At 44.3% G+C, this 16,073-nt stretch overlaps 1 protein-coding gene across 1 annotated transcript in view; it reads right to left on the bottom strand.

The window, feature by feature from the left end:
- The window catches only part of LOC124615819 (mucin-5AC), a 304,093-nt gene that overhangs the window by 84,201 nt on the left and 203,819 nt on the right, over positions 1–16,073 (bottom strand). Inside the window, exons 5-6 of the mRNA XM_047143959.1 lie at positions 8,845–9,046; positions 1,739–1,957 (exon numbers count right to left, since the gene is read on the bottom strand). Coding sequence (XP_046999915.1) covers positions 1,739–1,957; positions 8,845–9,046 — 421 coding nt within the window. The remainder of the gene's footprint in view (positions 1–1,738; positions 1,958–8,844; positions 9,047–16,073) is intronic.

The raw sequence follows: 16,073 nt of genomic DNA, 5'->3' as shown, positions 1-16,073 counted from the left end.
CAGCGATGAATCAAGGTGTCATAGCATCCATGCAACGACGCGTCGCCGCTGCTACACTACTGGCCATTAAAATTGCTACACCACGAAGATGTGCTACAGACGCGAAATGTAACCGACAGAAAGAAGATGCTGTGATATGCAAATGATTAGCTTTCCAGAGCATTCGCACAAGGTTGGCGCCGGTGGTGACATGACATGAGATGAGGAAAGTTTCCAGCCGATTTCCCATCCACAAACAGCAGTTGACCGGCGTTGCCTGGTGAAACGTTGTTGTGATGCCTCGTGTAAGGAGGAGAAATACGTACCATCACGTTTCCGACTTTGATAAAAGTCGAGATGACAGGCATCTTATCCGCATGGCTGTAACGGATCGTGCAGCCACGTCTCGATCCCTGAGTCAACACATGGGGACGTTTACAAGACAACAACCATCTGCACGAACAGTTCGAAGACGTTTGCAGCAGCATGGACTATCAGCTCGAAGACCACGGCTGCGGTTACCCTTGACGCTGTATCACAGACAGGAGCGCCTGCGATGGTGTACTCGACGACGAACCTGGGTGCACGAATGGCAGAACGTCACTTGTTCGGATGAATCCAGGTTCTGTTTACAGGATCATGATGGTCGCATCCGTGTTTGGCGACATCGCGGTGAACGCACATTGGAAGCGTGTATTCGTCATCGCCATACTGGCGTATCATCCGGCATGATGGTATGCGGTGCCATTGGTTACACGTCTCGGTCACCTCTTGTTCGCATTGACGGCACTTTGAACAGTGGACGTTACACTTCAGGTGTGTTACGACCCGTGGCTCTGCCCTTCATTCGATCCCTGCAAAACCCCACATTTCAGCAGGATAATGCAGGACCGCATGTTGCAGGTCCTGTACGGGCCTTCCTGGATACAGAAAATGTTCTACTGCTGCCCCGGCCAGCACATTCTCCAGATCTCTCACCAATTGAAGACGTCTGGTCAATGGTGGCCCAGCAATTGGCTCGTCGCAATTCGAAAGGCAATACTCTTGATAAATTGTGGTATCGTGTTGAAGCTGCATGGGCAGCTGTACTTGTACACGGCATCCAAGCTCTGTTTGACTCAATGCCCAGGAGTATCAAAGCCGTTATTACGGCCAGAGGTGGTTGTTCTGGGTACTGATTTCTCAGGATGTATGTCCCCAAATTGCGTGAAAATGCAATCACATGTCAGTTCTAGTATAATATATTTTCCAATGAATAACCCTTTTATCATCTGCATTTCTTCTTGGTGTAGCAATTTTAATGGCCAGTAGTGTATAAGTACTAATCGTGACGATACCTGCAATTAGCTAGGTGGTCATAATGTTTGACTGTACGTTTCTGTGTAAGGAAGCAAAAGAACTTATGTCGTTAAATGAATATTCAAGAACCAGGGGGATAGCTTCTGGTAGTGTTTTCACTTACCTGTTAGATGAGGTGTTGTGTAATGTGTGGTTGGAAGTAGGTTGTGATTTGGAAGACCCTGCATGTAAAGGGCTTCAATAAGGGGACATTGCATAATAAAGTTGAATGCCTAAGGTGGCTTTTAAGAAAGCTTAATCATTTATATGAGAGAAACTCATCTGTACGAAATAAACTTCACATCGTCATGATAAACGGAATAAGTACCACGTTACTTGCGACATGAGACGTAGCCTTTTCCTGTACGGTGAGTGGTGTCCGAGATGCGAAGAGCAAGCGAGCGCCGGCGCGCCTACTCACCTGCGGCGTTGACGGTGAGCGTGAGCGCGCTGTCGGGCGCGAGCGCGTCTCGCAGCTGGTAGTAGCGCAGGCCCGCGCTGTAGAGCGCGCCGCGCACCACGTGTCGCGAGACCAGCAGCCGCGCCGCCTCCGGGTCGGACAGCAGGCGCGCGCGCTTGGCCGCCGACAGCCGCGCGAAGGCACGCTCCGTCGGCGCGAACACTGTGTGCGTCTTGCTGCCTGCGACACACCGGCACGCCGCCTTCAGCACGGGCACTCGCACTTCACCACATCGGTGTACACAATCCACTCCAACTAAATCAGGTTCCTTAACCGTTTAAGTGGCCAAGACGAATATGCCCGTCTTTGGCCTCTGCTCATGTACCGAATCGAAGCAAGTGACCTCGAACGCTCAAAACCACAATAAAATGTGATTAGGATATAAATCGCTCATCCCAGAAACACCGTCTAACCCTGAGACTTTTCTGACAAGGACTTTTTGAAACTGTATATACGGTGATGTAGGTTACGATCCCAGTACCACGCACTGCAGCCATTCACCCTGGTGGGCCCTCATTTGCGAGTAATCGAGAAAAAAAAAAGGTCGGAATTTTCCGTGACGCTCAAGAGCATGAAAAAGAAAGAGGGCAGCATACAGATCTGATTGTTTGTTGTTGTCGTCTTCAGTCCAGAGACTGGTTTGATGCAGCTCTCCATGCCACTCTATCCTGTGCAAGCTTCTTCATCTCCCAGTATCTACTGCAACCTACATCCTTCTGAATCTCCTTAGTGTATTCATCTCTTGGTCTCCCTCCGTGCTGCCCTCTATTACTAAATTGGTGATCCCTTGATGCCTCAGAATATGTCCTTCCAACCGATCCCTTCTTCTAGTCAAGTTGTGCTACAAATTTCTCTTCTCCCCAATTCTATTCAATACCTCCTCATTAGTTTTGTGATCTACCCATCTAATGGTTCAAATGGCTCTGAGCACTATGGGACTCAACTTCTGAAGTCATTAGTCCCCTAGAACCTAACTAACCTAAGGACATCACAAACATCCATGCCCGAGGCAGGATTCGAACCTGCGACCGTAGCGGTCTTGCGGTTCCAGACTGCAGCGCCTTTAACCGCACGGCCACTTCGGCCGGCTACCCATCTAATCTTCAGCATTCTTCTGTAGCACTACATTTCGAAAGCTTCTATTCTCTTTTTGTCTAAACTATTTATCGTCCACGCTTCACTTCCATACATGGCTACACTCCATACAAATACTTTCAGAAACGACTTCCTGAAACTTAAATCTATACTCGATGTTAACAAATTTCTCTTCTTCTGAAACGCTTTCCTTGCCATTGCCAGTCTACATTTTATATCCTCTCTACTTCGACCATCATCAGTTATTTTGCTCCCCAAATAGCAAAACTCATTTACTACTTTAAGCGTCTCATTTCCTAATATAATTTCCGCAGCATCACCCGATTTAATTCGACTACATCACATTATCCTCGTTTTACTTTTGTTGATGTTCATCTTATATCCCCCTTTCAAGACACTGTCCATTCCGTTCAGCTGTTCATCCATGTCCTTTGCTGTCTGACAGAATTACAATGTCATCGGTGAACCTCAAAGTTTTTAATTCTTCTCCATGGATTTTAATTCTTTCTCCGAATTTTTCTTTTGTTTCCTTTACTGCTTGCTCCATATACAGATTGAGTAAGATCGGGGATAGGCTACAACCCTGTCTCACTCCCTTCCCAACAACTGCTTCCATTTCATGCCCCTCGACTCTTATAACTGCCACCTGGTTTCTGTACAAACTGTAAATAGCCTTTCGCTCACTGTATTTTACCCCTGCCACCTTTCGAATTTGAAAGAGAGTATTCAAGCCAACATTGTCCAAAGCTTTCTCTAAGTCTACAAATGCTAGAAACGTAGGTTTATCTTTCCTTAATCTATTCTCTAAGATAAGTCGTAGGGTCAGTGTTGCCTCACTTGTTCCAACATTTCTACGGAATCCAAACTGATCTTCCCCGAGGTCGGCTTCTACCAGATTTTCCATTCGTCTGTAAAGAATTCACGTTAGTATTTTGCAGCGATGGCTTATTAAACTGATAGTTCGGTAATTTTCACATCTGTCAACACCTGCTTTCTTTGGGATTGGAGTTATTATATTCTTCTTGAAGTCCGAGGGTATTTCGCCTGTCTCATACATCTTGCTCACCAGATGGTAGAGTTTTGTCAGGACTGGCTCTCCCAAGGCTGTCAGTAGTTCTAATGGAATGTTGTCTATTCCCGGGGCCTATTTCGACTTAGGTCTTTCAGTGCTCTGTCAAACTCTTCACGCAGTATCATATCCCCCATTTCATCTTCATCTACATCCTCTTCCATTTCCCTAATATTGCCCTAAAGAACATCGCCCTTGTATAGACCCTCTATATACTCCTTTCACCTTTCTGCTTTCCCTTCTTTGCTTAGAACTGGGTTTCCATCTGAGCTCTTGGTATTCATGCAAGTGGTTCTCTTTTCCCCGAAGGTCTCTTTAATTTTCCTGTAGGCAGTATCTATCTTACCCCTAGTGTGATAAACCTCTACATCCTTACATTTGTCCTCTAGCCATTCCTGCTTAGCCATTTTGCACTTCCTGTCGATCTCATTTTTGAGACGTTTGTATTCCTTTTTGCCTGCTTCACTTGCTGCGTTTTTGTATTTCCTCCTTTCATCAATTAAATTCATTATCTCTTCTGTTACCCAAGGATTTCTAGTAGCCGTCGTCTTTTTACCTACTTGATCCAATGCTGCCTTCACTATTTTGTCTCTAAAAGCTACCCATTCTTCTTCTACTGTATTTCTTTCCCCCATTCTTGTCAATCGTTCCCTAATGCTCTCCCTGAAGCTCTCTCCAACCTCTGGTTCTGTCAGTTCTGTCAGTTTATCCAGGTCCTATCTCCTTAAATTCCCACCTTTTTGCAGTTACATTAGTTTTACTTTTCATAACCAATAGATTGTGGTCAGAGTCCACATCTGACCCTTAAAATGTCTTACAATTTAAAACCTGGTTCCTAATCTCTGTCTTACCATTATATAATCTATCTGAAGCCTGTCAGTATCTCCAGGCTTCTTCCATGTATACAGGTTTGATTATGTGGTCTAATGGAGATGCCGGTAAGGTAGAAATGGTTCAAATGGCTCTGAGCACTATGGGACTTAACATCTTAGGTCATCAGTCCCCTAGAACTTAGAACTACTTAAACCTAACTAACCTAAAGACATCACACACATCCATGCCCGAGGCAGGATTCGAACCTGCGACCGTAGCAGTCCCGCGGTTCCGGACTGCAGCGCCTAGAACCGCACGGCCACCGCGGCCGGCGGTAAGGTAGATCAGCGTATTCTCTCAGACGGGTTAGCTGCCCTCTGTAATAAAATGCTGAGTAAGTGGATCACAGATGAACTTGAATAAGCGTCATGGTACGTCCACCCCGAACACATAGAACGAAAACTAACGAACAAAATGAGATTTAAAAAAAAATGGAGAGGATAACAGCTTCAACATAGGAGGTTGTGGGTTCGAATTTTGTCAGGTGCGCTAAATTTATCTTTAAATCTTTATCGAAATTACTTCGATCATTATTTTTATTAAATTAATTAGTTTAAATGTATTTTTTTTATTTCTTTTCCTTTGTCACATCATTTTAACCACCGTACGAATCTTTTCATTTGTTTCATTTTTCCCTTTCTATCATTCTTTTTCCAGTCGGAATTTTTGTGAATATCAGTTAATAAAGAAACGACAAAATAATCTATTTATATTTGTGCAGTGGTGTGAACAAGGTATACTTGTTGCCGGAAGTGCAATTTGCTTGCACGGTAATCGTCATCATACAAACATTAAGAACATAACCTAAATACCTATTGCACTATGGACAAAGTAACACAGATAAAAAAAAGTGAATGACAGGTTTATAAGTAAAACGAAATTCAAGCAAAATGAGGAATAGATATAATGAACGCAATAACGTGGACGACAAAACAGGGTGATAAAACAAAAGAAATTAAATCGAAATTAATACATAACACTAGTTAAAAACCCAGAAACTAAGATTTCAAGTGGAGAATGAATGATAGGAGCGAATGAAGAAGTTGATATTTTGATGAAAATTTTGTGACAAATGAATGGAATTAAAAAAAAATAATATTTAAATCAATCAGTTGAATAAAAATTATAATCAATCTCATTTCGATAAAGATTTAAAAATAAAAATAAGTTAATGCGGCTGACAATATGGCGCCCTTAATCTCCCGCATGTAAAGATGTTATCCTAGCCGTTACACCATGCACACACACTGACAGCACAACTTTTTTAACGCTGCTGAGTGTCACACATAATTCCCATTTTTTTCGTCAGTTACTGGCAAACGAGGACAGACTAGAGTGAATGGCTGCAGTGTGTGATACCTGGGATCTTAATCTACATCACCGTATAGATAATTTCTAAAAGTCGATTGCACCGCTGGGAGTCTCTCCTTGTGAGACGTATAACTGCCGTGGGGAAACCTCAGTAGCTGCCCATTCCAGTCCCAAACAAAGACAGTAGTATTATATAATAATTATGTTTCCAGTCGCAGATTCGTACTGGATACGTAACTACGATTTCAGAGATAGTAATTGTGGTGTCACCGCCAGACACCACACTTGCTAGGTGGTAGCCTTTAAATCGGCCGCGGTCCGGTAGTACACGTCTGACACGCGTGTCGCCACTATCAGTGATTGGAGACCGAGCGCCGCCACACGGCAGGTCTAGTCTAGAGAGACTCCCTAGCACTCGCCCCAGTTGGACAGCCGACTTTGCTAGCGATGGTACACTGTCTACTTACGCTCTCATTTGCCGAGACTACAGTTTAGCATAGCCTTCCGCTACGTCATTTGCTACGACCTAGCAAGGCCCATATTCAGTTACTATTGAGATTGATATTGTGAATAATGTACCTTCAAGAGCGACGTTCATCATTAATGGATTAAAGTGAAGTATCAAAATAATTACGCCCGCTTTCTGAATTGTCATTCCTTGTCATGTTCCAGACCTCACGTCAGTATAGTTCTTCCCTCCTCACGCCAGCGTGCGTGAGCTAAAACGCGTGCATTTCGGCCTCCAGTTGTAACACGGTGTTGGCTCTTCTGCCAATACAACAGTAATCACGAGCTTGATTAATATCATTTTCATCAGCCAGTGGAAAACAACAATGGCTTGCCTAAGTAGAGGACCATCGAATGCTAAGGGCTGATCATTTATCATGTTCACCGATCAGTTAAAGTAGAAAACGAAAAGAGATGAAAATCTTTAAATTTCGGGGACGCTACTTTAAATTTCTGCTGCAGACGCGCCATTGCACGGGGACACTAGTCTGTCCCGCACTCGTTGACCTGGCTTCACAACAGGCTACCAAATTTAAACGACAGGAGGTCGGGCCGCCTAGCTGGCCGGAAGCAGCAGGAACCGTTTCCATTGTCAACCCCAGTGAAATTGGGTATTGGAACCTTCCTCACTCCAAAGAAAGATACTACTGTCGAGTTTATAATATCTACGAGAGCACTATTCGGTTGCAGTTCTTAGTCACTAGTCGTAGTGCGAGAGTTGATATCATTTAATTATACATGAGCTGGTTTCCATCACCTTGGACGTTGCCTTGTGAGGAGGCAGTCAGTTTTTTCGATCACCTTTATTACGCATTTACGTTGTTTGAACCGCGAGCGGCTGGTACCATGATTTCACCAATGCTGACGTGGTAAGTATTTTGCGCTACTCTTGACTTTCCGTACGTATCCGTAACTCCAAGACGGCTGAGTGCAAAGTATCCCCCAATTGTGGACTAAGTTCCTTTCAGATGTCTAGCAAGACTACCTCGCATGTATTTGATTTTAAGACGAAAAATATACTTTGATTTGTCCAAATTGATGCCTGTTGCTGGTCTGTAGTTTCCCCCTCGTCCCCTTCATTCTATGTGTTATTGAATCTGGCTGTCGAATTACTTGCATTAAGTGAACAGGTCCGAAATCTCCACAGTCAGTGGACAGAAGACTGGCAGGCGAGAATTCTTTTACCTGTTAACAGGGAAACGGTGACAGGAATTACAGCTGATTCTTTGATTCATTCAACATCTAGAGCATCTGCAAACGGTATGAGCCATTCCCAAGCAAAACACAACTGTTGTCTGTAGAATGATTTATTCTAGTTATGTGAATAGTATAGCTGCAATAAGAGACCGTGTTTTGGAGCGTTCGGTTGTTGGTTAGAACGTAAAAGGTGTACGTGGGAGGCGGACGCGAATAGGTCCCTTGGAAGTGGCGGCCTCTGCTAGCGCTGGCACCGACGTCTGGTGTCCGTCCGTTCCTGCGTCAGGGCGAGTTCCTGACGCTGTGGCATGCAGGGGCCATGTAGGCTGCACGCGTGTCCGACGTGCCTGAAGGGTTGCCGATCGCGTTTGCGAAAATCTCACACCTCACTGAAGGTGTCCCCAGCAGAGTTCGAGCCGTCATAAAGGCGAAGGGTGGACATACCCCATATTATTGTCCACTAATAGATGTCAGAATACTTTTGGCTGGATAGTGTACATGTTATTACTAGTATAAAGGTATTTTGACTACGTACGATGTTGATTACAGGTTGGAAAACGTACGTATTTCTTACTACTGGACACATGATTTCTGTATACTCAAACGTAGTGCCTACATTTAATTAAAGAGAAAGTTTATTGTCCACCGCAAAATCATTCGACAGTTCCGATATCGATACTCTGAAATTTCTTACGATACCGTTTATTAATCGCTCAGTGTCGTACGATGTTGATTACAGGTTGGAAAACGCACGTATTTCTTACTACTGGACACATGATTTCTGTATACTCAAACGTAGTGCCTACATTTAATTAAAGAGAAATTTTATTGTCCACCGCAAAATCATTCGACAGTTCCGATATCGATACTCTGAAATTTCTTACGATACCGTTTATTAATCGCTCAGTGTCGATACATACAAATATATCGATACACACTGGTATCAGAGGTATTAGAATGGGGGTTATCACACCGCTCCTGGTAGGGGAGGTGTAGGCGAGCAAGCACGACTCACCTGAGAGGACGGGAGCGAGCCCCGAGGTGCGCACGGCGCGCAGGAAAGACTCGAAGCGGCGCTCGCGGTCTGCGAGCAGCGTCTGCAAGGCGTCGCCCACGGGCAGCGGGAACATGACGCGGTCCACCGCGTGCAGCACGCCCTGCGGCACCGGCACGTCGTGCTGCTGCGACAGCACGCGCGCCCCGTTGATGGTCGTCACCTGCAAGTGGGATACACTACATGCCAATACTGCTACCAACTCTGTCATGTAATATAATCTTGGGTAGTAGGATGCGTCAAAGTAAAACATCGAAACAACTAACAATACCGACGTTTCGACGGACTTTGCAGGAGTCCTCTTCAGGACGACTGACGTCTACATATCTAGCGGTAAGCTGCCCTGAAGAAGACCGCTGCAAAGACGGCCGAAACCTCTAGGTATGTAACAGATAGTCGACCTGACGAGGACTGCAGCAAGGACGGTCGAAATGTCTAGATACCTAAACCTTAGTCACACTGCAGAGAACCGTTGCAAAGAAGGTCGAAAAGTCGGTTGTTTAATTGTTTTTGTAATTGGTAATGACATGGGCTAATTCCAAAATTTATTTCATTCTAATTTATACTGGTCGTGGAAGCATGCGAACTTCAGTTTCTTAAATTAGTTGGCACCTGACGCTTAAGCGCCAAATTTGCGGCAAGAACAGTCGGCAGGCAGATATAGTATGGAAGTGGTACCCGCTGCGATAGTTAATGGTTTCACCTACAAAAATCATATAAAAAATTTGAAATTCACATGCAGCATAAATCTCTAATACCGAGATGAACAATCCGCCATTTTTACTTTTTAAATAACTTCTGACAGATTGATTTTAAAGCTTCGAAGCAGTCAATAAAATTGGGATCAGTAATATATTTTGAGTACTCAAGCAATTCCCTGTTGTGCTGCCACGAAATTTTTATGCCTGTTCTGTTTCATTTTAACATTATTCCGTAGTAGTTTACGAATGCAACTCTTACTTACCTTAGACGTAAATGGGTGTACCATATGTAAACCAGAAAATAAGAAACTGGTAACCCGTTTTAACTATATTTAGTAAATATTTAGCACAGCAACGTAAGACTTACATGGAACGTAAGTGAATGTATCAAATCTCGAAATACTCGTCTAATCACGTGCTTTAATTTGCTTAACTCTTAAAGTAAATGTAAGGCAATACACTTATTACTCTGTAATATTATCTGCGCAAGGAATGTACATTTGATAGCCTTATGAGTATATTAAAAAGTGCTAGTGTTCCGTAGAGTTTAAACGAGAACCTTCAACGTGGGATTCAAAATGGCGGATTGTTCATTTTACTTTACAGTGCCCTGTAAATCTCTATGATGTCACTAAGCGTGTTAAAAACCGGTTCTACATTTTAATTGGGGCCGGACTTACGTTATTTTTCTTTTTCAATATGAATTTATTTGCTGTTTTCAACTTATCACATCATATCTTGCAAAATAATCAACTAACTTTGTTCAAGCTGGCGGAGGCTCTGTTATGATGGAGGGTATGCATTTGGAGTGATATAGGACCCCTAATAGGTTTAGATACGACTCTGACAGGTGAGACGTACATAAGCATCCTGTCTAATCACCTGCATCCATTCATGTCCATTCTGCATTCCGACGGACTTGGGCAATTCTAGCAGGACAATGCGATACCCCACACGTCCAGAATTGTTACAGAGTTGCGTCAGAAACACTCTTCTGAGTTTAAACCCTTCCGCTGGCCACGAAACTTCCCAGACAGAAACATTATTGATTGAGCATATCTGGTATGCGTTGCAACGTGCTGTTCAGAAGAAATCTCCACCCCGTCGTACTCTCGCGGATTTATGGAGAGCACTTCTGCGTGCTCACGGGGCCCTTCACGATATTAGCCACGTGTTTTAATTTCTTTGGCTTTTCAGTGTATTTGTGCCCACAGCCGAACTGATTTTCTTGTCTGAGAACGTTTCTTTTTTTTCCTGGGTGGGCTGCATTTTATTTGATGTTATTCTTAGCTGATGTCAACCGCATAATCATTCACATGGACACTCAGGCAACTAAACTACGTGTAAGTCTTCACAAAACAAACGTTTATTTCAACACAAGATTGTGAAGCGTATTCGACGCGAAGTGGAGCGTCAAATGTTATAGCCACACATTGCCCACGAATTACTTCAAATGCGGAGATAGGAGGAATAGAGGGGATGTCAAAATAGCGGAGACTGATGCAAATTTCAGTTCCAGTTGATCGGTTATCACATTTCCAAGGCACTTCTGAACGCAGAATCATCTGCCTGATAAATGATAACTTTTTTCCTTACTCTCCGGGCCAATGACCACCGAAAATTAATGGGAAGATTTGTGTAATATTGACCAATTCTCTCTTTATCCTTTGCTGCCTAATCAATACGATAAGCCTTTTTCTCCGTACAGAAAACATTGGCAATACTTTTTTCCGACAGATGATAATACCTTCACCTTTTTACTATAGGGCCTTACGGTTTCCATCCATTGCTGTTATTTACATTTTGTTTCCAGCCTCAAGTGACGAACCCAAGTCACGTACGCATTAACAAATCGACATACAAAGTAAGTTATATTATTTCCAAACCGGTGCATTTTGTCCCGATCGACATTCAACAAAAACTAGTCATCTAGCGTCACGCTTTGTGGAGGAGGAGATTAGTATTCAACGTCCGTCAACAATGAGATTATTAGAGACGGAGCACAAGCTCGGACTAGGGAAGGATGAGGAAGGAAATCGGCCATGCCCTTTCAAAAGAACCATATCGGCATTCGCCTTAAGCGATTTAGGGAAATCACGGAAAACCTAAATCTGTGTGGCCGGAAGCGGATTTGAGCCGTGGTCCTCCCAAAAGCGAGTCCACTGTGTTAACCACTGCGCCACCTCGCCCGGTCGTGACGCCTTATCACAGTTAGTTCCTCACGGAAAACGTATCGCATTCTTTCTTCTAGCAGTGCGTTGGCTTTAGGTGTTTCATAAAATATGGTCTCTAATTCCATGATTGTTTCGTCAGTGGCTGCGATTCTGGAAGGCACTTCACGTAGAACTTCTTTTAAGACAATACGTTCTTGTTTGAATGCTGCCTCCCATTTCTTAACTGATGACACTGTGGGAACAACCACCTTATAATGCCCCACCAACTTTGGGTGAAATGGCAAAACATCAATAACATGGTTTCCAGTGTATATTTCCAAAGCACACTCGAAACTTGTATGCTTTGATCGATAGAGGCGGTGTATTGCTTAATGTTCTGGACCTGCTTTCGGGAGGACTGGGGTTTAATTTCCTATTTGGCCATTCAGATTTAGGTTTGCCGAGGTTTCTCTAACCTAGTTAAGGCAAATACTAGTATGAGTTTTGTGAAAGAAGCACTTCCCATTTCCTTTCTCTTCCCGCAACCCGAGTTTGTGCTGTGTCTCCTGCTAGTTAGTTGTCGAAGGAAGTATTTCTCTGTTGTCTTCAATCAGTTTGCTACTATTTTTAAAATGATATAATTTGCAAAACTACACAGCACGTCAAACTGGCGCTTAACTTACTTGATTTTGAAACATTTACTAACACGAAAAAAGCCAAATTTCATTTGTACCAAGGCATGTGTGATCCATGGCGATAAATCTGCTCCTTTCACTTGAACTAGGCCAGGACTATGTATTCTGGCAACAATGTGTGGCACGGTAACCCCCACCCTGTTGCTCCTGTCTTTGGTGCTATTTCTTACGCTCTCTTCCCTAAGCCCCGTTCCCCCCAGACGCCAAAATTTCTTTTATTTCAAAGAAACAACCCTTCCCCGAAATAAAATAATAAGAGACTTTTGATAAGTGCAGAAACACAGTTGTTTTCAACATCGTCAATATTTAACCAATAACAAATATGAAGTTTAAAATTTCCATGTCCCCAGGGACGAAAAATGTTCGATTTTGGGGAGTTTCGTGGCCAGCCGAAGTGTTTAAATTCAGAAGAGTGTTACTGAAGCCACTCTGTAGTAATTATGGACGTGTGGGGTGTCATATTGCCCTGCTGGAATTGCCCAAGTACGTCGGAATGTACAATGGACATGAAGGGATGCAGGTGATCAGACAGGATACTTACGTACGTCTCATCTGTCAGTATCTAGAAGTATCAGAGGACCCATATCACTCCAACTGCACACGCCCCACACCATTACAGAGCCTCCACCAGCCTGAACAGTCCACTGCTGACATGCAGGGTCCATGGATTCATGATTCCATACCCGTACACGTCCGTTCGCTCGATACAATTTGAGACGAGACTCGTCCGAGCAGGCAACATGTTTCCAGTTATCAACAGCCCAATGGCGGTGTTGACGGGCCCAGACGAGGCGTAAATCTTTGTGTCGAGCAGTCATCAATGGTACACGATTGGATCTTTGGCTCCGAAAGCCCATATCGATGATGTTTCGTAGGATGATTCGCACCCTGACTTGTTGATGGCCCAGCATTGAAATCTGCAGTAATTTGCGGAAGGGCTGCACTTCAGTGACGTTAAAAGATTCTCTTCAGTCGTCGTTGGTCCTATTCTTTTTCCGGCCGCAGTGATGTTCGAGATTTGATGTTTTATCGGATTCCTGATCTTCTCGGTACATTCGTGAAATGGTCGTACGGGAAAATCCCCACTTCATCGCTACCTTGGAGCTGCTGTGCCGCATCGCTCGTACGGCGACTATACCACCACGTTCAAACTTACTTAAACCTGAATAACCTGTCACTGTAGCAGCAGTAAGCGATCTAACAACTGCGCCAGACACTTGTAGTCTGATACCATATATGCGTTACTGACCGCAGCGCCGTCTTCTGCCTGTTTACACATATCTGCATTTGAATACACATGCCTATACATAATTCTTTGGCGTTTCAGTATACGAGGTGCATTAAGTTCTATGGCCTCCGATTTTTTTTTCTCCGGACTGGAAAGAGATAGAAACATGCGCATTGTTTTAAAATGAGGCCGCGTTCATTGTCAATACGTCCCAGAGATGGCAGCACCGTACGGCAGATGGAATTTTACCGACAGCGGCGAGAATGTAGAACTGTTTTAAATACTTAAAATGGCGACGTTTTCCTTACTTGAACAGGGTGCAATCATTCGTTTCCTGTATTTGCGTGGTGTGAAACCAATTGAAATTCATCGACAGTTGAAGGAGACATGTGGTGATGGAGCTATGGATGTGTCGAAAGTGCGTTCGTGGGTGCGACAGTTTAATGAGGCAGAACATCGTGTGACAACAAACCGAAACAACCTAGGGCTCGCACAAGCCGGTCTGACGACATGATCGAGAAAGTGGAGAGAATTGTTTTGGGGGATCACCGAATGACTGTTGAACAGATCGCCTCCAGAGCTGGCATTTCTGTGGATTCTGTGCACACAATCCTGCATGACGACCTGAAAATGCGAAAAGTGTCATCCAGGTGGGTGCCACGAATGCTGACGGACGACCACATGGCTGCCCGTGTGGCATGTTGCCAAGCAATGTTGACGCGCAACGACAGCATGAATGGGACTTCCTTTTCGTCGGTTGTGACATGGATGAGACGTGGATGCCATTTTTCAATCCAGAAACAAAGTGTCAGTCAGCTCAATGGAAGCACACAGATTCACCGCCACCAAAAAAATTTCGGGTAACCGCCAGTGCTGAAAAAATGATGGTGTCCATGTTCTGGGACAGCGAGGGCGTAATCCTTACCCATTGCGTTCCAAAGGGCACTACGGTAACAGGTGCATCCTACGAAAATGTTTTGAAGAACAAATTCCTTATTGCACTGCAACAAAAACGTCCGGGAAGGGCTGCGCGTGTGCTGTTTCACCAAGACAACGCACCCGCACATCGAGCTAACGTTACGCAACAGTTTCTTCGTGATAACAACTTTGAAGTGATTCTTCATGCTCCCTACTCACCTGACCTGGCTCCTAGTGGCTTTTGGCTTTTTCCAACAATGAAAGACACTCTCTGTGCCCGCACATTCACCGGCCGTGCTGCTATTGCCTCAGCGATTTTCCAGTGGTCAAAACAGACTCCTCAAGTAGCCTTCGCCGCTGCCATGGAATCATGGCGTCAGCGTTGTGAAAAATGTGTACGTCTGCAGGGCGATTACGTCGAGAAGTAACGCCAGTTTCATCGATTTCGGGTTAGTAGTTAATTAGAAAAAAAATCGGAGGCCTTAGAACTTGAAATACACCTCGTATAATAAAGAGAGTTTTTAAAAAAAATACACCCAGATCCACAGTCAAAGGCTAAAGGCATCGTTTCACACTCACACTCACTTTGAAAGCGTAAAAATAGCGTCTTGCGAAAATACTTCAGTGATTGTAAAAGTTGCGCAGTACGTCAAGCACGTCGAAAAGCCCAAATTGTTGAAACAATAAGAGATGAGATTGGGTTGTGATACGATGTCCCTTTTTGAAAGTGACACGATATTCTCACAATATTGAACTGCTGTTGTGTCTACAATTACAAGAGGAGGATCATATGCCCCATTGTGCTTTGAGTTGTGTACCGGCTGGGCCGCATGTGGGCGACGGCAGCAGTACAAGAGCAGGATATTGGGCTCTTAACTTCTCTCCGGAGAGCGCCCTCCAATTCTGGGGTAGTTAGTGAGTTAATAGCAGCAAGGGGGACTGCTAATTGCTCGCAGCATGCTGCGGGAGACTCGGTTTCAGCCACGCTACTGCACATCTACCATTGGCTGGAGTCTTGGGCCACTACACGAATGCTGTCGGTGGTCATAACTATTTACTCATTTGTAAAAAGATGTACTGTAACAACAACAGCCGACTTTTCTGCCCAGGATTTTGCGTAGTTAGCTGCCAGTATCAGTGTTGTGGCACCAGATGAACTGTGTCAGAGCGTTATTCTTATTTTGCATTTTTCAACGACTCAGTAGTAACTTCACTCGACGAACAGAGACAGATGACGTTTAGAATTGGTAATAAAACAACCAACTGTCTGCAATACTGGCTTCTTGTAACCAATATGTACGGTGGGGTCAGAGTTACCATGCTTGGATTTCGGAGAGAAATGGATACGGTGAAGACGCTTTGTCAAAGCCGATTTTAGAGGATCACACAGACAGAAGGGGAACGAAAGCAGCTACGCTTTCAGACATTCTGCCTTGAGGAGAGGAGCGGTGTGGAGGCACTTATCTCCACCTCTTTCATGCAGGACAGCCACAAA

Source organism: Schistocerca americana, chromosome 5 (assembly GCF_021461395.2).
Source record: "Schistocerca americana isolate TAMUIC-IGC-003095 chromosome 5, iqSchAmer2.1, whole genome shotgun sequence".
In the NCBI taxonomy this organism is placed as follows: domain Eukaryota; kingdom Metazoa; phylum Arthropoda; class Insecta; order Orthoptera; family Acrididae; genus Schistocerca; species Schistocerca americana.
The sequence above is the reverse complement of the archived record's forward strand: the minus strand, read 5'-3'. Positions and strand labels throughout refer to the sequence as shown.